Source organism: Anas platyrhynchos, chromosome 7, assembly GCF_047663525.1.
Source record: "Anas platyrhynchos isolate ZD024472 breed Pekin duck chromosome 7, IASCAAS_PekinDuck_T2T, whole genome shotgun sequence".
Lineage (NCBI taxonomy): Eukaryota > Metazoa > Chordata > Aves > Anseriformes > Anatidae > Anas > Anas platyrhynchos.
In genome coordinates this window covers 26,803,369-26,827,601 of record NC_092593.1, presented here as the reverse complement: position 1 = coordinate 26,827,601, position 24,233 = coordinate 26,803,369, and the positions used below count along the sequence as shown (strand labels likewise).

The 24,233-nt window shown below is 37.1% G+C and overlaps 1 protein-coding gene and 1 long non-coding RNA gene across 8 annotated transcripts in view; one reads left to right on the top strand and one right to left on the bottom strand.

The window, feature by feature from the left end:
- The window catches only part of PARD3B (par-3 family cell polarity regulator beta), a 399,043-nt gene that overhangs the window by 199,591 nt on the left and 175,219 nt on the right, over window positions 1-24,233 (bottom strand). For all 7 annotated transcript variants that reach the window (XM_072041064.1, XM_072041061.1, XM_072041062.1 and 4 more), the window contains 4 exons: window positions 21,773-22,131; window positions 20,043-20,182; window positions 19,164-19,292; window positions 4,566-4,751 (listed from right to left, as the gene is read on the bottom strand). In XM_072041064.1, coding sequence (XP_071897165.1) covers window positions 4,566-4,751; window positions 19,164-19,292; window positions 20,043-20,182; window positions 21,773-22,131 — 814 coding nt within the window. The remainder of the gene's footprint in view (window positions 1-4,565; window positions 4,752-19,163; window positions 19,293-20,042; window positions 20,183-21,772; window positions 22,132-24,233) is intronic.
- Window positions 6,913-14,555, top strand: LOC140002923 (uncharacterized). Its single transcript, XR_011810591.1, has 3 exons — window positions 6,913-8,353; window positions 11,050-11,143; window positions 13,655-14,555. It is a non-coding gene; the product is annotated as an uncharacterized lncRNA (long non-coding RNA).

Below are 24,233 nucleotides of genomic sequence, written 5' to 3'. Positions count from 1 at the left end.
CTATCAAAATTTGCTGAAATGAATGGACTCATTCATGGCAACAGGAGTTTGAGGAAAGAGAATTTTAATTTCTGCAAGTTTGTGTAAGACTGAAAGTTTACAGGTCCTCGTGTCCCCAGAGGCTCCTGAATTACTATCCCCTTTCCATGGATAAACACTAGTGTAAATATCTCAAAAAGCTTCTTACTAAAGTATATACAAATACATGGGCAAGTGCACCTTGTTCATGGCTCCATTTGTTGACTATGTGACTATAAACGAATCGTTGCAGTCAAACCTCTGAATTGGTTTGGTTCTTAATTTCCCTTATAATACTTTTGTATGAAACTTTATATTTATTTCTTTACATTTTAATAGAGTCAGTTCTTTGAACTTTTGATGCATCTCCGTTCTTTACACTCTGTAACACACTCCACTTAAATTCAAAATTAAACTTTTAGGATCTGTGAAAAAAGGCATACATGGTTAATAAATGCTGATAAACTACTCTTGCAAAACCACCTGTAAAAGGTAGAACTGGCAGATAGTTGAACACTGATTTCAAACATGCTCAGGTAGAAGGTATTTCACAGAAAACTTTTTGCTGCTTTAAAAAAAAAATTAATAATAATAATAATAATAATAATAATAATAATAATAATAATAATAATAATAATAATAATAATAAAACAACCAAAAACACAACAAACCACCACCAACAACAACAAAAAAAAAAAAAACACAAAACAAAACACAATGTTTAAACAGTTTTCAAACAGATTTTCACATCACTAGTGTTATGGCCTGGTTTAGAAGACTGAACTGCAAGACAATCTGCTTGGCTCAAAACAAGTTAAATGTTGTTTTAACACATTTCTTCTTTCATCTCTGAAAGGTAGGTTTCTTTGTGGCTTCTGAGTAGAAAAACAACATTTGGCATTTCAGCAAAACAGTTTTCAAATGCCATCTCTGAAACTGCAAGTGAGCTACTCTAATAAAGCGTGAAGTTACTGTTCCCTAGCTTATTCAACGAGTGCAGTTTGTGTAAAGAGTCACAGCAAGGGGTAAAACCTACCATCACATGGCTACCATATTCAGAGACGAGACTTTCATGCTTTTACAGTAGAGCAGGGAGATATAAAGCTATGTTCCTCATAGAGTTATATTTTTAATCAAAGCATACCTAGCTATTTCCCTTAGCACATCAATGGTATTTCTCTCAAAAGGAACTCCTTGATAGCCTTTATTAGTATTATCCAAGTCACCATCCACTGCACACAACAAGCAATGTTTACAGCACTAGCACTCAGAAGCCTGAAGGAAGTTCAAGATACACCATGTTTGATTGGAACAGATGCACATGCTGAAGACATTCTTTCTAAAAATGACTCTGCTGCATTACAGCTGCAGTAGATAGCAGGTAATCAATAATCAAGAATTCATCTCAAGTGAAAAGACAAGATGTCTCAAGATGAACAAGGCTGAAACCCCTGAAGTTGTGGGGAAAGATGATGTATTTAAGCTCAATTAAACATTCAGTTTTCCTCACATGAAAGGCTCTGCATAATTACATATATAAAGAACCCTGGTAACCCCTTTCTTACAGATGATGAAAACTAGACACTTCAAAAATTGCAAAAGGAGGTTAAGACAGGACACAATGAGTCAATCAGCAAAAGTAACCATATTTGAATCCTTTAGGATACAGCATTAAAGTAGCAATTAAGAATACTAAGGCATTTTTAACTTTGTTGGGTTCTGTAGCCAGAGTAGTGCCACTGGGGCTTATTGTAGCAAGTGTGACTGAAGAAATGGTTGGTATTTTCTGTAATCTTTAACTAGCACACAATAAATAAATCCTAAAGTACAAAATTAAATACTTCAAAAATTTCCCTTACGTTTTTCACAAATCCCTTACTGAGCTTTGCAATACCAGTAATAGATCAGAGCTAGATCAATCTGTTAATGTTTCAAAACAAATAAAAAAAGAAAAACAAAAAATACTAAAAATGATGGCCTCTCTTCAGAAAGTCTGTTGCTTGATAACTGTAGCCATTCAAAATTGTATCTTATAAATAAATCTTCATTATAAAAAGCACACTACAGCAAAAGAAATTTAATGTATCAAAAACCTTTATACATTTACTGACCATCTACAGCAATGAAAAAAACGTGGCTCATCTTCTGTGTATTATATTTTCTTTTGAAAACAAGTGCTGGCTGTGTGGACAAAGACAAAAAGCTGCTCCCTCCCCACCATCCCCAATATCATTATATTAGCACCTAACAGTATCACAAAGTCAGAAATTGGAGCAGATTTTAAACTCTAAATGTAGAATTGAGAAATAACGCTTACTGAGATGAGTTTCCTGTCACTTTGATTTCCCCATATTATACTTTCCTAAGAATACTTCATACACTGAAAAGCAAATGCACATGCCTAAATCCATAATACTTAATTTCAGAGATAATTACTATGAAATAACATTGGAAAATGCTCTGGACAACTACCAGCTGCAAAGAAAGGCTCTGTATTTAAAAACTTGTTACTAGAAGGCTTTTAAAAATAAGAACAATAAGAACACATTTAAATATTTATGCACAATTGTATGCACACTTTTAAAATTGATATAAGAAATTTTATTAATTCTTAATATCCACTGATTATGTTTTGCTCTATATAAAGGTCATTAGACAGGAGAAAGACAGCTGTTTTTTCTGAATGCATAACAATAAACCATGATTACCCACACATTGCCAAAACGACTGCATGGTTAAAGCTAGAGCCTCAGCCTCTCTCTCATTTGCTCTGGAGCACCCACTCAGACCTATCGCTAAGCAGTTTCAACTGGTGAAAAAGTCATGAGGGAGCATAGGGAATAGGTCAAAGGACTGCAGTTTATCACGAGACAAAATATTCTTCCAGTCATGGTGACCACCTTTGCCAGCTGCCCACTTACATAGACAGGCGCAAGGAAGCCCTGCTTTATTATTTTGCAGACCCCCTCAAGCCAAAATTAAAAGGAGTAACAGTAGGAGAACAGAGAGTGGTAAACAGAGCACATTTGAAAGAGTTGGCTCATGCATCTCTGACATGGCAATAATAGCGAGCCCACTAATGCTGCTGAGACATGGCTCCACAAGCCTTGCTAGTCAAAACAATGAGTTTGCTCATGGTGGCACACTGGCATTGCAACTGCTGTGGACAATGACTCAGGGAACACAGAGCTGGGAAAGCAAGAAGAGCAGACTCATTTTCATGGTAAAGCGAGTTGTACTCTGCAGCAGACACACATGTAAACTGTGTTTATGTAGCTCTAATTTGGCCAATTGCACCGTAACTCGGTTCTGATATACACCAAGTAGATTAGTTTACTCACTTGTCACTTACCCTAAAGTTAACCACCGTGTTCTGCACTGCATGTGCCAGACTCTGTTACACTTGAGAAGACCCAAGCTTTGAAATAACTGTGAGACTAGGACAGGTAAATAATAGGAGCGTGAAAGTATTAAACATTCATATCAAAGCTAAAGCCTTGATTACTGCTATTTACCAGCTGCTGTAAATAGATGATCATGAAAGTTTTAATGCTGTGAATTGTCTTACTCAGCAGGCTAATGTCAGCAAAGGAATTTACATAAACTGAATTAAAAGGTATTTTTACAGAAAAGAGAACTGCAAGGAATTGCTGAGATAACACAAGAGAAAAAAAATTACATTATGGATCAACAACAGCTACCTATACTAGTCCCAGAAACTAAGACTTCTTTGTTTTAAATAATTAAGAAAGTTACTTTTTCCAATTGTTATTTGAAAAACAAAAAACAATGCTGTCAACAGATCTCCTAAAACTTAGAAAGTACCTCAAATACTTTTCAATCAGAAATGTACAGCAGTCTTTGTACAGTCCACAGAGGGAGCAGAACACTTCATAATACTGTCCCTTACCAATTCAGTCCATCTCAGGAACAATTGGTAACTTCTGCGCAACTGATGCCAGGCTCAGCTAAGTCACAATGACTACAATGGTTAAAATATTTTGGATAAAACAGAAAGCAAATGGTGAACTAGGTTTTTTTTTTACAGTACAAATTAAATACATAACTCTTAACCTCACAGAACTGCCAATTACGATTTTTTGTAAATTAATTTTTCTTTTCATTCTTTGATGTGCCTGCCTGTATCACTTGGTGAAAACCAAAAGCAATGCAGACTGAACGATAAATGTAGATATCTAACTGTCACTGAGACTAGCAGCACGGTTTAGCAGCAGCATAGTTTCCTATTCCCTTCTGTGCGCTGTGGGGTAGCTGGGAGGCATCCTCTCCCTCCTAACAGCCTCAGTCTCCCCACCCTTCCTACAGTATTTAAATGCCCCACAACATCTGCTTCCATTTACTTTCCTTGGGAAAAGCCTTGCACATGACACCAAAATCTTGGAAAAAAACATCAGATTTGCCGTTCACCTAAAGGAGTAAGTGACAAAAAGTTACTCATTCTCAGAAGACTTATCAAGCCAGATTCAGGACCAAATATACAACTGCCAAAATTCTAATGAAACCAGTCTGATCTGTTTATTCCATACCTTAAAAGCAGCACCTCCATGAATAACGGACTTGATGAAAATCCCAAGATCAGCTCCAGTCTCCCGAGATTTGTTGCCTTTTAAGCTCACACCAAGTCCAGCAGAGCCAGAATCATTCAGAGGAATCTCAAAGGTCAGCTGTTCTGTGGTTTCTGGAGAAAGAACACTGCAGTTTGGCTCTCCTTTCTAATGGAAAAAATAAGGGTGAAAATAAGGATGAAAATACAGGTGAAAAGGAGACACAGAAATAATGCATAAACTAGTTGTATACATAGGTTAATGTAACAAGAAATAGTCCTATTTTCCATAAAGTAACTCAAAGAAACTGTGTTACAACCAATAATACATTTAGATGGCATTTGGTCACATGATGCGGCTTAAAAATGTTATTTTTAACAATAGCTAGCAATATGTTTAAATATAAAGGAGAATGGCTTAGTTTCACATGATATAAAACTGATGTTGCAGCAGAATAATAAAGACTTATTCTAAACACAGCTGCATTAAAAATTTAAGCCATAAAACTCTCACCGTCTTTACATGCAGCTCACAAACTGTAATGACAGTTGTACTGTTAAATTCAATTCCCCTCTGAAAATTGAGTTACATCCTTAAAAAATTATCCCCCCATTAAAACTGTCTACAGAGGGAAGTTGGTGTAACAAAAGCGATGGTGAGAATTGAAAATGCAATAACTTATTCTGCACTAACTCCCTTTGTGCATACTTTTACTCCACCCAAAAGTTTTTTACCCCTCTGGTAAAGATTGATCTAAAGATTTTTCCTACATTAGATTACTGCTTACAAGACTGCAAAGTGAAGTGTCCACAGCTAGGGAAGATCAGAAAGAGCTTTCTTTTACTGTACACTGTACCTGCAATTTTGTAGGGTTGTTTGTTGTTGGTTGCTTTTGTTGTTGTTTTTAAAGTTAGAATTGTAAGATTGAAGAAAAAAAAAATCTAGCCTGAAGGATTCGTACTGGCACTACATAGAATAAAACTAAAAAAAAAGAAACCTACTATAAGGTGTTCATAGAAGATATTAGTGCAAAAAGACCTTATGAATCACATCAAATTGTATTCCACACTTCCTTCTCCATATAACTCTAAGACAATTGAATAGTTTATGTTGCTTGTTGATTGAACATTTTCTATTCTTCATAACAGTAGCATAAAAAAATAATAATAAAAAAGGGAATACACAGACAAGCACAAGTTGAAAAATATTACTGCGGTCTATTTTCAAAGGCATCAGTCTTCTGTTCAACTATCATGCAGAGGCCACATGGAAGTATTACCTGGGTCAATCCTCCTTTTACCTAATGAGGAAGAATCATTTCTAGGGGCTAAGCTGCAACACATACAAGTATAATGTAATTATCAACAAAAGTGCAAGCGATACTGATGCTTTCTCAGCAGCCAAATTAATCCCATATATTCTTAGTTTATTATGAGCAGAAATTAAAATCTTAAAGCAACAGCAACAAAGAAAAACAGTAACCACTAAGTATACTTGCATTTGTTTCAGATGCCCTTTCACTGATGAGAAGCAGCTACTGTTTAGACCACATGACCCAGAGAGCTAGGACTGTAAACCTCAATCCCAAAATACATCATGCTCGTGTTCTTCCTGAAATGTAACTACATGGTATTAAGTCAACACAATTTGTCTAACTGCCAAATATAAAAATGACAGCATGGACACTGATAGCTGTCTTGATGCTCATCTCCGATACCTATGCTACTCATCTGTGCTTTTGTCTTTGCTCACCAGAAGTAGACGATTATGTTACAAATCCATCGCTTTTGTTCTTTAGTTGTGGATGCAGACACATTTTGAACACGATCCCTGGAAAACTACAAATTCGTACTTATGTGTGTGAACAATACAGAATGGTTTGTAGATATTCTTGCTCTGACTTTCTTCAGAACAATCAGGGCAAGGAGAAAGACAAAATTACTGGCCTACTAACAAGCATTTAAACTTTCTCATGGTTTTGGAGGGAAGATTTTAGTGCTCTACCTTTTGTTTTTCAAAATACACATATGCTCGTCAGCTGATTTAGAACTTTTAGATCAGAACTCTACTGAAATTGCACATCCTGCCTGGATGCGGACAGAGGAAATCCTTCTCAGGTCTCCTCAAGGTCCCTGACATGATATCTCTGGCAGTCCTTCAGGACAGACTTTTATGTATTAGTTTACTGGGTCTCCTAAGTAAGCAGTTCCTGTGTGCTGGTATCCTGCAGCCTAAAGGCCATGTGCAGAGCCAGAAACAGAACAGGGCTACTGTTTCCTGTAGCACAGGTCTGTACATTGCCTGAGATTTGTAAGAAAGGCTTCTGCCCTCTGAACAGGAGAGGTCATCCCTTCCACCAAGGTGCACTACTAGAAGAGGAATTAGGAATTCTGCACATTAGGAATTCTGCAGCAGACCTAGTGAATAAAGGACCTTTGATAATTTGTCATTCACTTTGTAAAGAGCTGTACAAGGTGTCCCTGGCAAAGTGTTCGTAGTGTGGGGGGCTGCAGGGCAGCCTCTGTGAGAAGAGGCCAGGGGTTGCCCTGTGCTGGACACAGCCTCCGGGATGGACCCACCACAGGGCACAGCCGAGCACCTCACCCAAGATGGTGGCAAAGTGAAGAAAATAGTGGCCAGAGAGTGGAGAAGGAAACAGAAAGAGAGAGAAGCATCCATCAAGGTCAGAGAACAGAGGAAGAAGAGAAGGAGCTGCTCCACGGCAGAGCAGAGATTCTCTTACAGCCCACAGAAGCCTCGTGCTGGAGCATGCCCTGACAGGGAACTGTCAGGATATTCCTGACAGGGCCTGCCACTAAAATCCTGCTGATTATGCCCAAGGCACCTCCAGGTCTATTCTTCTGCTTTAATCCACAACACCTACACCGGACTCTTGGCCTTCCTGTGTATATAACGCAGCTTTTCAGTCACTCCCAGCACCACTATGGGAGCAGTGTTGGGGGGTTGTTGCCACAGGCCGTAAAGGCCCTCCATGCCCATGCCTACCTTCACCACAGCTGTCCAATTACTTTATAATGTTACCTCAGTACAAACTTGCAGTTTATCTAAAACTGAACTTGGTCACGTTCAGATCGGATTTTAATGAGGATGGCTGAATTTAAGCCCTGGCACAAAAAGCTATTACTATGCAAAAAAGTTTTTGAGGAAGAGGTGACACAAGTCAACAGGTTCTACATTGTCAAGTAAAACATATATAATTTTTGTTAGGTTCTTTCTCAGAATCATCTTAAATGTTTCACTTCAAGCTCAAAGATGTATGCTAATTTTAGGCTAAGCACTTCAAGCATTTGTTAATACAATATTATTAGGATAAAGATGACAAGATCTATACACACCCGTCAAGACAATATATGAAATAAACCAGGCAGATGAGTCTGGTATCGATTAGGATGATCAACTCAAATTCGAGCATTCCCATTTGTACTATTGCTTGTCATACACCACTTGTGCATCTCTGGCTGCACCCCAGGCGCTGGCAGCAGCAACGGCTGCAGGGGGCCACGCACCGTCCCCTTCCAACAGCGTGGGCACAGGCTGCGTGGCGGCACTCAGCTCAGCTCCGGGCATCAGGAAACAAACTGGATGGAGTCCAGAGGACAGCAATGAAAATCTTGTTTAACCCTGAGATAAAAAGCCTTAAAAAAATGACAGTCATCTTCTAAACACTTTAAAATTTTTCTCATTTTTCTTTGGAGCCAATTTTTGAATGAAGAAATACCTCACTTTAGTAGCAGGCCAGGACACATTGGGTGAGTCTCAAAGAAAACTTTTGCCATTGCTATCTGGGGAAAAAAGACTGACGAGGTGGTGATTTGAAGCCTCCCACTATAAACAGAGTGAGAGAATATTACGTGTAGCTTTTCAGCATAACTGAGTTCGGTTTTAAATTTTCATAAAATAAATTGTTAAAAGCAGAGTAACTGAAAAATAGTAACAAGCTGTTCAATGTTCTATAACAGTTCCCAACTTCATTTAACGTAACTATCCCATGCATTAGCTCTTGTTAATAACCTACAATATCATTGCCTGCATGCCTGGCCATGTCATCTATCAAAGTGGAGACATCAAGACGTATTCAGCAAGACACCAGGCAAGTACAGTAAATCTTTGTCAGTACTCAGATTCTAAGAAAAACAGAGGAAACTAATTTGGAATACATAACATTTCACCACCATTTCCCTTGCTACAGTTCTCTGAGAAATATTTATCATACAAAAACTTCAGCAAATTTAAACAACTACTACTTTTACCCATTACTGGAAAATTTGCTCATCTACCATACATTCCTTCACGTGTTCCTTGTTCAACACAGAGAAATTATCCTAAAGTCTCCCCTTTCAATACTTATATTTGGCCTTACCCTAAAATCCAGCTAGCATTGATTTAAAGTAATGCTGAACATTGTGTAATAGTACTATAAAAGTTTGTTACGCATGAGCAAGGGTGAATAACATTTCAATGATTTCAGAGGCATGGGTAACAGGAAAGCAGATACACATCTAAAAACAGTGAGTAAACTGTCTTGATTCACATAAAATTTTCACACCCTACTCATTGTATGATATCTGACAGCAAATGCCTGTGTATTCAGTCCATGATGTCTGAAGACTCTTTGGTACAAATACAGGATGGAAAAACCTTTCTTCTTTGTGGGAGAATGTGGATGGAAACAAAAAGGAGGAAGAACAGAGGAGAAAAAAGGGAATAACAGAATCAAAAGTTTTATTTCGTCCTATTTCACTAAATGGTTTCCAATTATTATTATTATTATCCTAATATTAGCAGTCTTCATTTGCTCTTGAAAGGAGTGTCTTTTCAATGATAACCAAAAAGAGCTCCAGCCTTCCTTAAGTTAACAGCTCATCACTTAACTGCTTCATTTGGGCAACTGACTTCATGAGTGATGGCCCCTGTTCCTAGATATGCAGATATGAATATTAAATGTTGCTAGTGACTCACAGAGCTGAATTCCCACTGCCTCCATTTCCCTGACGTTGCTAAAACATTATCCCAAGACATCAATACTTTACGACAGAGCAAACTCCATCAGCTGAGTTATGGTCTGGTAAAGAAAATCCTCTCCAATGCACTAAGCCTCAAATTCTATTAGAAACATTTCTTACCTCAGGATTATCCTAGAATTTGAATTCACTCAAACACAGAATGAATGAAATGAGCTACAACACAAATATATTTCTGGACCAGGAAAAGGTTTTTACAGTTTAATGTTATAATTTACCTACTCAACAATCATGTTGTGTATTTTCCACCCTGAATTTATCATACTTCAGCAGTTCAGAAATTTCATGATAGTATATCACTGAAGTCATACCCTGCTTTTGTGTTTCGTTTAATTCCAGTACCCAGTTAAGCAGCACACAGCTGCTTGCACTGCCCTCAAGCCAGATGGGGGAAGAGAATCAGAAGGGCAAATGTTGGAAAACACATGGGTAAAGACATTTTAACAGGTTGAAAAACAAACAAGAGAACACCACAGCAAAGAAAAACAAAGTCAAGGGAAAAACAAACAAACAAAAAAGAAAACACATGATGCTAAACACAATTGTTCACCATCAGCCAAACAAGGCCAAGCAACAGCAGCAAACACCCTGCTCCCTTTTCCTCTAATTTTTATGGATGAGCACTGTGTCATGTGGCATGGAAAATCCCTTTGATCAGTTGGGGTCAGCTGACCTGGCTGTGTCCCCTCTCAGCTTCCTGTGCATCCCCAGCCTGCTCGCTGTTGGGGCAACATGAGAAGCAGAAAATCACTGGATTGTGTGTAAGTACTGCTCAGCAACGACTAAAGCATAGTGTTACCAACACTGTTTTTATCACAAACCCAGAACACAGCACCATATGAACTTCTACGAAGAAAATTAACTCTATCCCAGTCAAAAAAAACGTGCTGTAGACATAGGCAAGTAATTCGATGATACTATTATAAATGAGAAATTTTCATATAAATCAAATTCCTGATAGCCAAGTGATGAGACCTCAAGATGGCTAGAGAGCTTTGAGATAGACTGGCCTGTACTTTTCCTTTAAGATGGGTACATTGTAGACAGCAAAAGAGATTTTCAACACCTAAGTATTAATAAAACGTACTTAAGAGTGAAACAGATTAAAGTAAAAAAAGACTTGAAAAATCAATCTCCACTGCTCACTTTATCCTTGCTCTGGGGATCCTTCCTTCAGCTTTGCTAAATTATAGCCTGTCAGCTTTCAATGGCTTCCTCTGTTGCAACAAGCTCTGATACACACCTGCCTTTTCCTCTGCAGCCTGGCCATGTGTGTTCCCTGCTGTGTCACAGTCCCAGTTCCTGCACCATCCAGCACTCTACATAGTTCCTGAGTGCTCCCAACTGCTTAGGGAAGACAACAGTCTCACCTCTTTCTCCAATGCTTTTTTTGTTTGTTTGTTTTTGTATTTTTTTCCCCCCAGACCAGAGTACAGTCAAAAGGAGTTCAAGAAGTGATCTTTCCACTTGCTGCCCAGACTCAGCCATTAAACAGAATGGAGCTAACCAACTAAACAGGTACCATTCCTCACCAAGAAAATCAGGACAGGAATGTTTTCATTTACCTAGACATCTGCATGAAACTTCAGTAAAATCAATTCTGACATATGTTGAATTACCACAGATAGAAAAGTTCAGAAGAGTTTACATGAAGGTAAGAGAAAAGTGAGAGAACACATTTTGCTAGTTTTAAGAGGAGAAAACCTAATAATACATACTAAACATTCAGCAACAGATAGAAAACCTTCATTCAGGAATCTTAGGATACGTTTGATTAAATGATGTTCTGCCAACAATTTTATTTAATTCTTAGAAGCACATCTCTACCTCAGGTCTCCGATTTCTTAATTAAAAGGCTATAATAATGGATTCCTAAAGCACCCTAAAATTTTATTGGTATGTAATCATCTCCAACCAATTCCCAATCTTCTAAAGCACAGACAAAATATACTTTTAGCCTTCTCTTATTCCCACAACACACAAAAACTGCGCAGTCATAGTACAAACAGAACTATAACCTCTGAAAAAAGTACTATGAACTGTATTTTTCCCCCTTCTGTTTAGTCCCTGGTTGTATCTATTCAATACTGTGTCAATCCTCTGTCTGCCATGGGACACCATTTTCAATTAGTCCTTTTATTTAATCTTAACCACGCCTGTTCTCATTGACCACTGCACTTTTTATCTGTGGATTTATGATAATCTAATGCATATCTTTCACTGGAAAGGTTGCCTTATTTATCCCTATTGTTCTTTTGCCAAAAGAGAAGCTTACAAAAAAAATTAGCTCCCACTTAAGCCAGGAAGGAAATAGCATTTGTTTAACACAACAAGAGACCTTTCAGTACCTGTCTGATGCCCTTGACCAACATGCTATTATAGTCTCTCAATATGCTGGCTGCCCCTTGCCTGGCTGCTCATTTCTGATAAGAGATGCCAACTCCCTGGAGTGCCATTCAGAGCTGAGAGCAAAAGGCAAGAGACCCAGGAGGGTTATTTTCAAAGGCTTATGAAGGAAGTAAGACATTTACATGCTTTTGCAATTATTTTCTGCAAAACCTGTAAAAGCTAAAGAGCGGTATTTAAATTGTGGCACCGCATAACTGTTAGTGGCAGAAAAGCTTGAAAAGATGATACTTGCACTATTCTCTCTATTCTTTTCAAGAGCTTAGGCACAATTAAGAAATACTTCACTGACAGTTCATTCATTGACTCAATATAAAATCTACACTGTATTTTGCCATAGATATCCAGTAATGCTTTTGATAATAATACTCTAAGTTAATGCACTGCTGTAATCTTGTCACGATCTAGTAAATAACTGAAGTCATTGTTGCATGTATCCATCTTCAGACAGATGCTTTCATATCATGATCTTTAAAATCACCTGCATTCCACACTGCAATAAAAACTAAATGGTCACTAATGGCACACCCTAAGACAAAAAAAAAAAAAAAAACAACAGCAAAACCAGCAAATCTGTGAAGATATATTATTCTGTACTTGGATACTTTTTAAATTAATGCCATACACTACACATTTATGTCATATTAGATAGAATGGTCCTGTTTTGAATTATGTAGACCCTCTAGAATTAGAGCTTTGAAAACTGACAAAATTAGATTCAATTCTTCACCCAAGGCACATACGCTGCATTTCATTTTAGTTATTTGATGTGTTGGGGTGCTCCAAAAAATGGAGATCCTCCAAATCACTTGATATGCCTATTCAAGATCACGTGGCAAGTTTTACTCAAGGAAAAGGTTTGTCCTTGCAAAACAGTTTTGTAATTCTATGTGGCACTGCTCTTCAACCTTAAAAATGCAGTTTCACATAACATCATAAGTTCCATAACTGTAGGAAATGAGAGAAAAATTAACTAGTTTGGTCCTCAGTCAAGGTACGCCACATTGTGAAAATTCCAATTTCCATCCTAGATGTGAAGTTAGTCATATGCTCAAACACCCTACTGAGCTGGATCCTTATACCGTTAAGTTACCTTGCTGGTTAGACTGGAAAATCTTATCACTTGCAAAGATGGAAAGCTACACTGTATTTTCAGGGTGAATTTAGCACTGCTGTTACTGTGTACCTTTGAAATATACTGCAGGCAAACAGTTCACAACACTGTGCTATGCAAATCTTAATTGTTTATTTTGATTTATTAGTTATTGTTTAAAGGGATGATAAACAAAGTAGTAAGTAGTCTGATACTTTTATGTCTACTTCAAACTCCATATGCACACATTTTACATTAAGTCAGTCCTAGAAAAACTTTTTTCACGGATTCTAAGGCAGAGACACTTAAAAATTTTCATATGGTATATGGAACAAGTCCAGTGACCCTTGTAAAAGGCAATGTACTGCAGTTGCCAGTAAGATTTAAGAATTGCCCAAAGACTGTTTTTATGAAATGCAAATACCCTAAGTCTGGTTGAATGATTCTGAGATGTATAATGATTCAGTTTCTGTTAAGAGACAGATTTTCTTTGCCTCTATTCTGATGTATACCTAATTCTGATTTCACAGATTTAAGTGAACTGCCAAGCCATTTCGGACAATACCACAACTAAGACTGATGCTATCCAGTCAACAGTATTCCTTTCCCAATGCTCTGAGGCAGCATTCCTCAACACTTACATATCTTGGGCAATAATCCTGTAAGCAAATACATTACCCCTTGGCATGAGTAGTAAGACGTTTTTCTCTCCTTATTTGCCCCCACTCTACTTTTTACTTTACCCACAAGCATCAGAGGTTGTTGCAGGTAATGAGTGCTAGGACCATAGTTTTCAGACCACCCTTTTAAGGTTCCTTGAATTTGTTGGAAATAGTAAGACTAGGATCTGACAACCAAAATACTGCTAGGTCAAAATAATTTGATGGGCTTGACAAAGAAGGCAATAGTTGACTCAGATGCAGTAACATCACTGCAGCTCATCACTAGATGAAAAGCACAGTAAATTTTGTTGGTAGCTATATTGGCACCAGATAGCCAATATATTTCTGGCTTCTTCTAGAAGCCAGAAACGATGAAAATGAAGGGATACTTCTTGTCACACCTTTGTTTTCACTGTGAAAAGAAAGAAGGTCAAGTTCCTTTTGCTGTGGTTCCTTCTAAATAGTCGTCTCTTATCGACTTGTACTACAAGCAAGGTAAATAATCAGCTATGCCTCAGTCCATAGTTTTCAATACTGTAAACTACAATAAACTAGATTATGTATCTGTTCTCAGATACATAATCAATGAAAGCTGAAAACCTTTGAGGGCTGTGTTACACAATCTTTGCATTCTGAAGATATATTTTCACAGACACAGTCTGCACCGATTTCTCAACTAATCTACATAAATAAAATCTAAAACCCCCAAATTAAAAACTTTCTCTGAAAAATTTATTGGAAAAAAAAAAAACACAGAACTTTATCTATATTGTTTATAAAATAATTCAAGATGGAAAATGCCATATGCATTAATTATTTCTTTCTCTTCATTATACAGAACAATTCAGGGACTGAATCTTCTGTGTTATTAAAATCCAAAATACGTATATTGACCTAGTTTTTGAAAGACTTTTTCCCTTTGAATAGAGAACACAACAAAGAATTGGTACTTGTTGGAATCATTTTGTGACTGAAATTATTTGACCGTTTCTTTTTTATCAGGCATTAGAAACACAGGTTTGACCTACAAAAACAGGTGCAAAACTGCTTAAGTCTATGCTGAAATCTCATCTATTATTTCCTGCACATAAAAAGGCAAGAAACAATTAGAAGGAAGTAATAGAAAATAAGCTCTGAATATTAAAAACAAAAAAAAAAAAAGGACAACACTTGAAGCAAACGAGTTCTTCAGGCACAGAAGTTCAAGGCAGTGGAAGGAATTAATTAGTAGGACACTGAAACATAAAAGTTAATCAAACAGTGAGCAGGAAAAAATGCTTAATTGAACTTGCCTTTCATCATGATTCTTTCAATCCTATACAATATATGTATAAAAGAGACTTGGAGTTAAAGATCAACAGCTACATTACATACGTTGCTCTTCTTTTGGCTTTTGTTGTATAAATACTGTTTTTTTCCCTTTCCCCCATTATTCTTCAAGGATCAGAGAATATGCTAAGAAACTACAGAAACTATGATTACATCTGAAATTGGCAAGTTGAAGCTATCTATAAAGCAAGTAAGGTATATGCAAAACTTATACCATGTATGCACTTCAAAAACAAATGCTCCCAAATATTTTCAGTTCTATATTATTTATGGCAAGTGCAACACCTGGGTATTTCTCTGCGTATGTGTACAATATCCAAAGGTCTGAAGGCTCAGGGAAAAAGAATTTTTAAAAAGTATCTCTAAAATGAGACTCCAAGAGTTGCATAGGACCATGGCACAGAATGGGTTACACCAGAGCTGCTCTCATTCAAGCAGCTTTGCTTGTTTTACCAATATAGGGATAAAGGAATAGAAAGGGAAGAAGTGATCTTTATATCATTATTAAAAGAAATGGCACCTTCAGATCATACATTTTTCCCAGAGAAAGAACAAGATGCACATGATCAAAACACTGTACTTTCAAAACACAGTGGAATGGTAGTCACAGTTTGATGTGTATTCCATTTACTTTGATAAGAGCTGGAAAATCCAAACCCATTAAGACAGTTTCTCTCTGTAATATTAGTCATCCTTCAGAAAACAGTCACTGTTGAACAGTTTAAAATCCAAATGCACCTCACAGAATGCACTAATCACTGGCCACTCTGTAGACTGCTGTAATTAAGTGAATCAAGATCTTCCCTTGAGTTTTGGAATCAGCTCCCTACTCAGCTGCTACATTGTCAACAGCTGGCATGAATTAGAAGGAACATTTGGTTAACTGGATAATAAGGAGGACAGCCTGTGGTTGGTCCAAATTCTACTTCACTGATCTGCTTCAGTCAAAAAAAAAAATCTCATTAGATCCTCCTATTCTTTTTTTTTTTTTTTTTTTTTAAGCAGTAACAACACTACAAAGATTGGGTTTCCTGTTTTATTTCCTCATTATGTGCAAACAATGTAACTGTACAATTCTCAGATGTTGCATGAGCTCGTGTAACTGAAGCCATAATTCTCTACAATTTAATAATGTTGTTTGCAACACTGATTCATCCTCACCCCTATCATACCCCTCTCTTCTGGTGTGGTAGAGGTTTGTTACTCTGTTTTTCTACTTCCTAGCAATTCATCAACATAGATCACAGTAACAAAACTCCCAAACTCTTTTCTCACTCTTTTCTCATCTAACTTAAGGAAGAGAAAGTATTCATCAGACCAAGCTCTCACCAAACAGCAGCTTTGTGATGTGGTGAAGTCATATTATATCACCACAGATCCACACAACCAAATGCCATCCTCCACTAGTTTGTTACATTATTTGCTTTGTGCCCATTCAGCTGTCAAATTCTTTACAGAAATCAATGTAGGAACCAAGTTCTAGTGCAGTAATATGCTCAATATAGTTTTGTGCATAGTCTCTAGTGGGTCCAAGCACCAGAGGCATCTTTGCCAGAGGAAGCTGTGGGAAGTGGGCAGATTTACTAGTCGGACTTCTCCAGCTCCTTACAACAGATAACAAGGAATCTAAAGAAGATAGTTCCTCAGATTACATTCAAGTCCCTGGAGAACTGCTCAAGTCAAGAACAAGTCTGATATAAAGCAATTACCCTATTATTGCCAAGCATTAACAAAACTTCCATGTATTTAGATAAACTCTGCATGCATATTACATAGCCTGTGCATGCTGTTGCAGCTGTCCTTGAAAAATACTGGATTATCCACTGCCTCTCCCTCCCAAAACAAACATTTGAAATGCTGGCTTTTTTCTCTTTGATCAAAACAGCACTGTAACTTCTGAGCTAGTAGAGGATTAGCCTAATGTAATATCATGGCTAAGGCTGAAAACAAACAAAAAAGCTAAACTTTACTATTATTATTATTTTTAATTTTTGCTAAGACTACTCTCAGATGTCTCATGAATCTTAACGAGCATCATGTTAGTATCAACATCTGCAAGCTTAGTGCTATGTTAACCCATACTTTTGCCATGAGCTACCAAACAGATGTTGCTAAAAGGCTTTTTAATTTAGAAGGGCTGGTTCCATAAAATTATCCAATGTATTTTAGTAACTCACATTTGTATTAGATTGTATCTGGTTTGGATAACAAGAAACACAAAATAGTATTAGAATTCACATACCATCACTATTTCTGCTAGGGCCATCACTCTGTGCATCATTCTTTTGCAAAGAAAGCAATCTAAGCGAAGGTCAAGCCAACATGATAAATGTGGCTAGATTTCAATCATGCCAGTCAGAAGTAAGTCACCTTTTGAAAAGGAGTTAATCCTTGCTGTGGAGGCCCAAATTTAATAGCAGGCAATTGTGGAAGGTAAAAATTACAAACTGCTTTTAGATTCTCCCAGCCTGCTATATCCATGTACTTTACAGTGATTCCCAGGAGAATTTGGACTACAACAGAAAAGAATAATGTATAATGCTAGGGGAAAAGGAGAGAGAAAAAAAGAAAACATGCTTTAGAAAAAGTACACTTTCCAAGTAATGTGTTTTATAACTTGAAAGCACAAAAAAAAACCTGTTGAAGAGTCACCTTTACAAAAAAAAAAAAAACAAAAAAAAAAAACCCTTGCATTTAGAGAAGATGGTAGACGGTAGATGAAAAGAAATCCTAAATCTAACAGCTAATTCAGTTTTTGAATCTCAGAAATTTCTCTCAGATCTACACAGACACTGACTCCAAATCTCAGGTGTTCCAAAACATGGCCTTACAATGACAAACTTATCTAACTTATCTGCTTTGGAAACTACTGACAAGGAATGCCCAATTAACTCATGACAGGGCTGCAAAATATTCTGTTATTCTCCTTAAAAAATCTTCAATCAGAAAGGAAAAGGAAAACAAAAATAGTTTTGTTAAGATTGCTCTACTACAAGAAAAAACAGGCACCAGATGAACAAAAGAAGGGCTCACAGGACAGAATCTGAACTCCTTTCCAGCTTCTCATCCTACCAGAGGCAATGGACACCCTTACCTTAGCAAGGTCCAACTGATAACAAGGTAACATGAAGAAAATTATTAGCAATGTTTGGTGAGAAAACATACTGGAGAATTTCTGTAGAAGACTAACAGCCTTAAAGCAAAATGACTCCTTCCCCCCTTTTGCTTTTCCTTTTAAGAAAAAAGCGTTCTTTAGAGAAGATAAAAAGAGACAAAAGCAGGAAATGCTGTCCTTCCTTTATCCCAAGAACTTCTTAATGAAAGGTCAAGTAAAGCCATCAATCAAGATAAGGAGGAGGCAACCAAAGAGATGACCAGCTTTGAGGGGAAACACGTATGTAACAGATAGCACTTTTACATTGGTGTAGTCCTCCTATGACCATGTGAGACACAAAAGAACAGTTTCATGTTCACATTTTAAAAAAAGGGGGGGGGGGGGGGAAATTAAGCATTAGAGATAAGCTCTGGCATGTCTGATTCTCTGCTATTAAGTCAGACTCACAGCCAACAAAAAGCTTGCTTCCAAAAATTGTCAGGAACACAATGGAACATTACCCCTCACTACTCCGCAGTTTGGCAACCTGGATTAGAAGATGCATCTCCTGGGGGCAGCCACCACCACTAGCTTGTTACTGATAAGCTGCAGGACTCACTATATGACCTTTAAACTGTTTTAAAAGTTCGTTGCTTTTCTCAAAGAGAGTGATCCGCTTTCAGTCATGCTTGACCTCACAGTTACAAAATTCATGTACAATATCCCCTTGTGAATTATACTTATGATGTCATTTCTGGGCTGAAAATCAAATTTCATGGAATTCTATCTAAAGTGGATAAAATTAAATATAAATACTTCTGAAATACAAGTCTTACAGAGTTACCCTTTGCTAGCTTTCTCAGCCAACATCAGTTCATTTCTATTTCCTGAGCCAGTTTTAAAACATGGAATTGTTTCAATATCACTCTTCAGGAAAAAAAACACAAGGTTTACCAGCTCTCGAGGTAGAAAGGCCTCCTCCTGACGAGCCACAATCAGACAGACCGTTTCCCCCTGCTTTGTGCTCCTCAGCATAGCTACAAGCTCTTCTTGGGTCCTGCCAGTGATGTCCCGTCCATTCACCTACCAGGCACAAAAGAAAAGAGGATGCCATATCCGTGAATATGTCCTTTTGTCATTTTCCCCTCACCTAAGTCAGGTGTCATTCAGTGTCTGGGAGCAAAGATAATTAACAACAGCTCCCACACCGTCTTCCTCTGACCCTGCACAAGTCACTTAACCTTTTTTCCTCATTTTCACCATCTGCTAAAGCAGGTCTGTAGTACTTACCCACCTTGCAGGGGGTTTGTGAGGCTTAATTAGTTTGTAAAGCACTTTGAAGATGAAAAGTACAAAAACAAGACCTAAGTATTATTAAAACTGTTTACCTTAAGAGCTTTTTGAGGTTAGTAAGTAGAAATAGCCCATTAGATAATGAGATTTTAAGTCACAATCTATCTGAAAATTTTAAAAAGACCAATTTGAGCAAAATTGCCTTAAAATGAGCACTTAACCACTTCGATATTAATCAGACTTTTGGACATGGCTGAAGAGGCAATACAAGCTCTGTTTCTCAACTGATGAGTTTATCTGCTTTAAGAACCAGTATGTTATCAGATCTCCCTTTTACTACCGTCCCATGAACCTCTGTAAAAATAAACTTTCTAAATTGTGGCGTAAAAAGCTTGCTGGCATAAATAACAAAAACCATGACACTTTTTACCAAGGTCAGAAATTTAATTCCATACATCAATAGTATTTATAGGAAGTACCATATGTATGTTAAAACCAGTGATTGATACTCAGCAATGAAAATAAAATATTTATCCTAACCTCCAGGATTCTGTCTCCTGACTGCAAACGACCGTCTTTTACTGCTGCACCTTTTGGTAAAATATTCTTCACAAAAATAGGACCAGGACCGTGTACTGAAGACTCTCTGGTAACAACAGTGAAACCAAGTCCTTCTGGACCTAGAACATCAGACAAAAAATTCCCAATGTAAGTTTTAACAAGCCAGTGATAATCATTAAAATAAGTAATCAGTCAGGAACATGTATCACAGATACTCATTGGGGTTAGCTCTTAGAGAAGGAAAGCAAACAAAAAGCTGGAAATATGAGCATATTTTCTGCATGGTCTAGAGAAGAATTATATCAATGTCAGAACACACATGCTCAAATCTTTCAACAACTAAAGACAGAAATACTTCAGGATAACCCACAATAATACAAGACAAACCAGAACTCTGATTTTAAAGAGAATACCTTTTCTGCAAATGGTTTTATCACCAGCCTTTACATTAATGTCAACAGTCTATGCAATAAATCAGAGCAATTAGAATTGCTTATTTATGAGCATAAATATAATTTAGCAGTAGTTTTAATGTAACAGTGAAAAGTATCACATGATTTGAAGGCAGAAATATGCTGTTAAGAAAGGACAAGTGTTCTGAAGCTGCAGTTAGTGAAGGCATTTTACATTTGGAAATAAACAACCTGAAATGTTAATAGAAAAATGTTTTAATAAATAATTAGGTAGTGAAATCAATATTAACAGTAAGTCACCAAAATCATCCAAGACTGGTAAGGTCCGTAAAATATTTTTTCACTGAGCACGATTGCTACCAAGTGAATGGTTTTCAGACATACAATGACAGTATCACAGTCCTATCATATCTAAAAATATAAATTACAATTTAAAAATCAAAAGCATTACATCAAAATTGGCAATAATTCTGAAGTGGTTTTGTTAACAAAAAGCTGAAGAGTCCAGAAGTAAAAATGAGTGATTTAAGTTCAGAAGTAACAAAAATTAAGAAATGACAGCTTAATTACATTCAATATATGTTATAAGAAAAAAGTTAGACAGGTTTTTAAAAGGCCACTTCTAGCATCAGACTTAACTCTCAGTCAAATCAGAGACAGAAATTAAACAGAAAATGCAACTACTAATTGGGATACACTTAAAACACATTTTGCTGGATGCGCACTAACCTGCTACTCTATGCAAAGACAGATCTGCATGGAGAAGCAATTAGGTATATACACACAAAAAGCAGGATACTAACAGCTAAATAAATACAGATGGAAAGATAAGGTTTGTAGAAAACAAAAATGGGAAAAGGTAGATGTGGTCAGTATGAAACAATGCAGAGTATATTTGTAAACATCTTTTTAAAATGTCGTAACAGTGTTACTCAATTAGCAAATATAAATAAGAACTAATAAAGATCAGAAGCAGGAATTTTGCACTTTTATTCTGTACTTGGGAAAAGGCTGAAGTATCTCTTCATATCACAGGTTGCCAATCAAATACCTTCCACATAACCAGTATGTGAGATATTTTAAAATCAGTAAGTCAAGGTAACATGCTTCCAAAACATGCTTCCAACAGACAGGAAAGCTGTCTGTTGAGAACATTACTGCTAACATTCCCCTACCTTTTGTAAGTTCTGGAGCTCTTTAACCAAAAATAACTTCCTTGTACTTTTCACGTCACTAGTTTACAGTTCAAGTAACAAAAATACAGAAAAAAAAAACATATAATCACTAAAGACTCACCTTTTTTCAAGTCTATCTTTATTTTCTTTGCATTTTTCTTATTGCCAAAGCCCATAAGGGGAGACAGTGAGGGTGAAGATGATTTTCTACTCAGACGTGGAAGGTTGGGGCTCTTAGCCTGTTGTAGCGTTGACTGTACACCTGCCTCCAAGCTGCCTGGTCCAGAAAGATTAACTGGTTTCAGAGCAGGTTTTGGATGAACAGGAGGTGGAATCTTTGTTTTTGGAACTTCTTCTTCATTATGCAGAAAACAAAGGGGAGCAATAGCAGACTTCTCATACTGTTCTCGATTATACGGAGGAAGGACTTCCAAGATGACACTTTGAAATTTCATTGCCTGACGGAAGATGTCCTGAGCCCTTTAAATGAAAGGTATGAAAATTCACATAACAAACCAGAAAATATGGGCAAAGGTTTAAAGTTGTTCACAGAGAATAAAATAAAATTTATCTTAAATATGGACAAATATCACCTTCATATATACAGTTCCTTCTCTAAAAAGTAAGCATGAAATAAGATTTCTATACTGCAGCATTTCCTCAAGTTAGAGGAACAGAATATCTGTAAGGATTCCTAGGATGCTAGGAAAATGTATCAGCCAGAATAAAATAATTAACACAATTCTTCATGCAAAGCATCAGGTAGTGAATTCCTGAGGGCAAAAGCTCTCTAAAAGACTAAAGTTACAACTTGCTACTTTTTCAAAGTGTTTGTCTGCTACGTTTTGTCACTGGAACAGAGGCACGCTGATTACCGAACAATTGCTCTTGTGGATACATCTACCCTGAGCAAGCTCAAGACTCCAGTATTTCCACTAGAGCCTAACCATGCCTCAAATTCCTTCACTATTCCTAACACAACCCATGGCTGACTTCACAGTAATAGAGAATGAAGGGATAGAAAATATGGGCATGCTCACAAGAAACATGGTGGCTGCAAATGGTGCAATAAAATAGAATGAGGGTATGGGATATACAGATATCAGAAGAAATCTGATGACTGCAAAAGAGGCAACTGTTCATGTGTTTCTACATAAATTAATAAATTAGTAGATATTACTTGCATCTTTCAAGCAGCAGCTTCTTCCTAAGGTAGATACTTGGACTTCATCAATGTATTTATAGATGTGTTCAAGTACAGCACCAGAAACTCAGAGTATTTCATGAAACTGCTCCCCTTGACTTGATATACAATAACAATACAATGTTTGGACTCATGGATCTTTGCAAGGCAATTAAGACAACGTAGCCAAAGCAACAGTTCCCACACACGTCCCTGGATTTTGAACAACCTGTAGACTCAAGTCATATCAGTTAAAGCTATGTTATAAACCTTGAGTTCTGAAAGAACAAAGTAGAACACTTTCTGTGCTTTCCTTTCTCATCTTCTGAGGGTTTAGCTGAAGTGGACTGAAAGCCCATTGCAGAAGGAACTTAAATAAAAACAGAAATAGTACCTGAAGAACTTTTGGGGAATGAAAAAAAAATCAAGTACTTCTGCTTAGCAAAAGCCAAGTCGAAGGGAGAAGTAATGACCACATTTATTTTTAAATAGAAATGTAGAATCTTTTAGGTTGGAAAAGACCTCTAAGATCATCAAGTCCAACCATTAACCTAGCACTGCCAAGTCTACCACTAAACCACATCTCTAAATTATGATGTCCTTTGAGAACAATTTACACACCTCCTACCTTTCGTTAGCATACCTGTCATCAAAGTCAGTATTTCACTGAAACTTTGGCTTTGGATTTATACTCTGTTATGAAACAAAAGTCAATGCTGAATGTACTTCTGAAGTAAACAAAGTTTTCTACACTGCTACAGTGAACAAGCCACTGCAGATGTTAACATCCTGAATGTACACCTAGTGCTTTCCCAGACCAACGATACTTATAGTACATCCACCTTGCAGCTATAGCTCCTGGGCGGGAGGGGCTGTTTTGGGTGTGCTTTTTTTTGGCAACACGAACATGCTGAAGTTATAGCAAAGTCTCAACTGATGCAAGGGATACTTCTGCAAGGTAAAAACGTCTTGACTACACTGAGCATATATGCACCAGCAGTCAGAGCAATCGCGTTGTCTCTGATAGGAGACACGACCAGAAGGGAAACCTCAAACTTAGAGAAGTAAGGTAGCAGGAAGAGTGTTGTGAGGGTATTCTTCCAGCATCATCCTTGAGGGTTAGGTTTCAGTGAAACTTTAACTGCACTATCCCAATGTGTCTGCAGGGGTTATAGGTTTTCAAGGACAGACTTTATCTTGATCTTAAAAATCACTGCACGCTCGCAGCATAAGGATGTAAAGTCTTAACCGGGTTTCTCTCATTCCTCATCTCCATCCTTGCAAGTGGCCACACATGGCTACATGTTACAAGATAATTTAAAAGCTCAGTTTCAGAAGATGAATATTTTAAATATATGAAAGAGAAAATATAAGATCTCCTACAAACAAAAAATAGTGG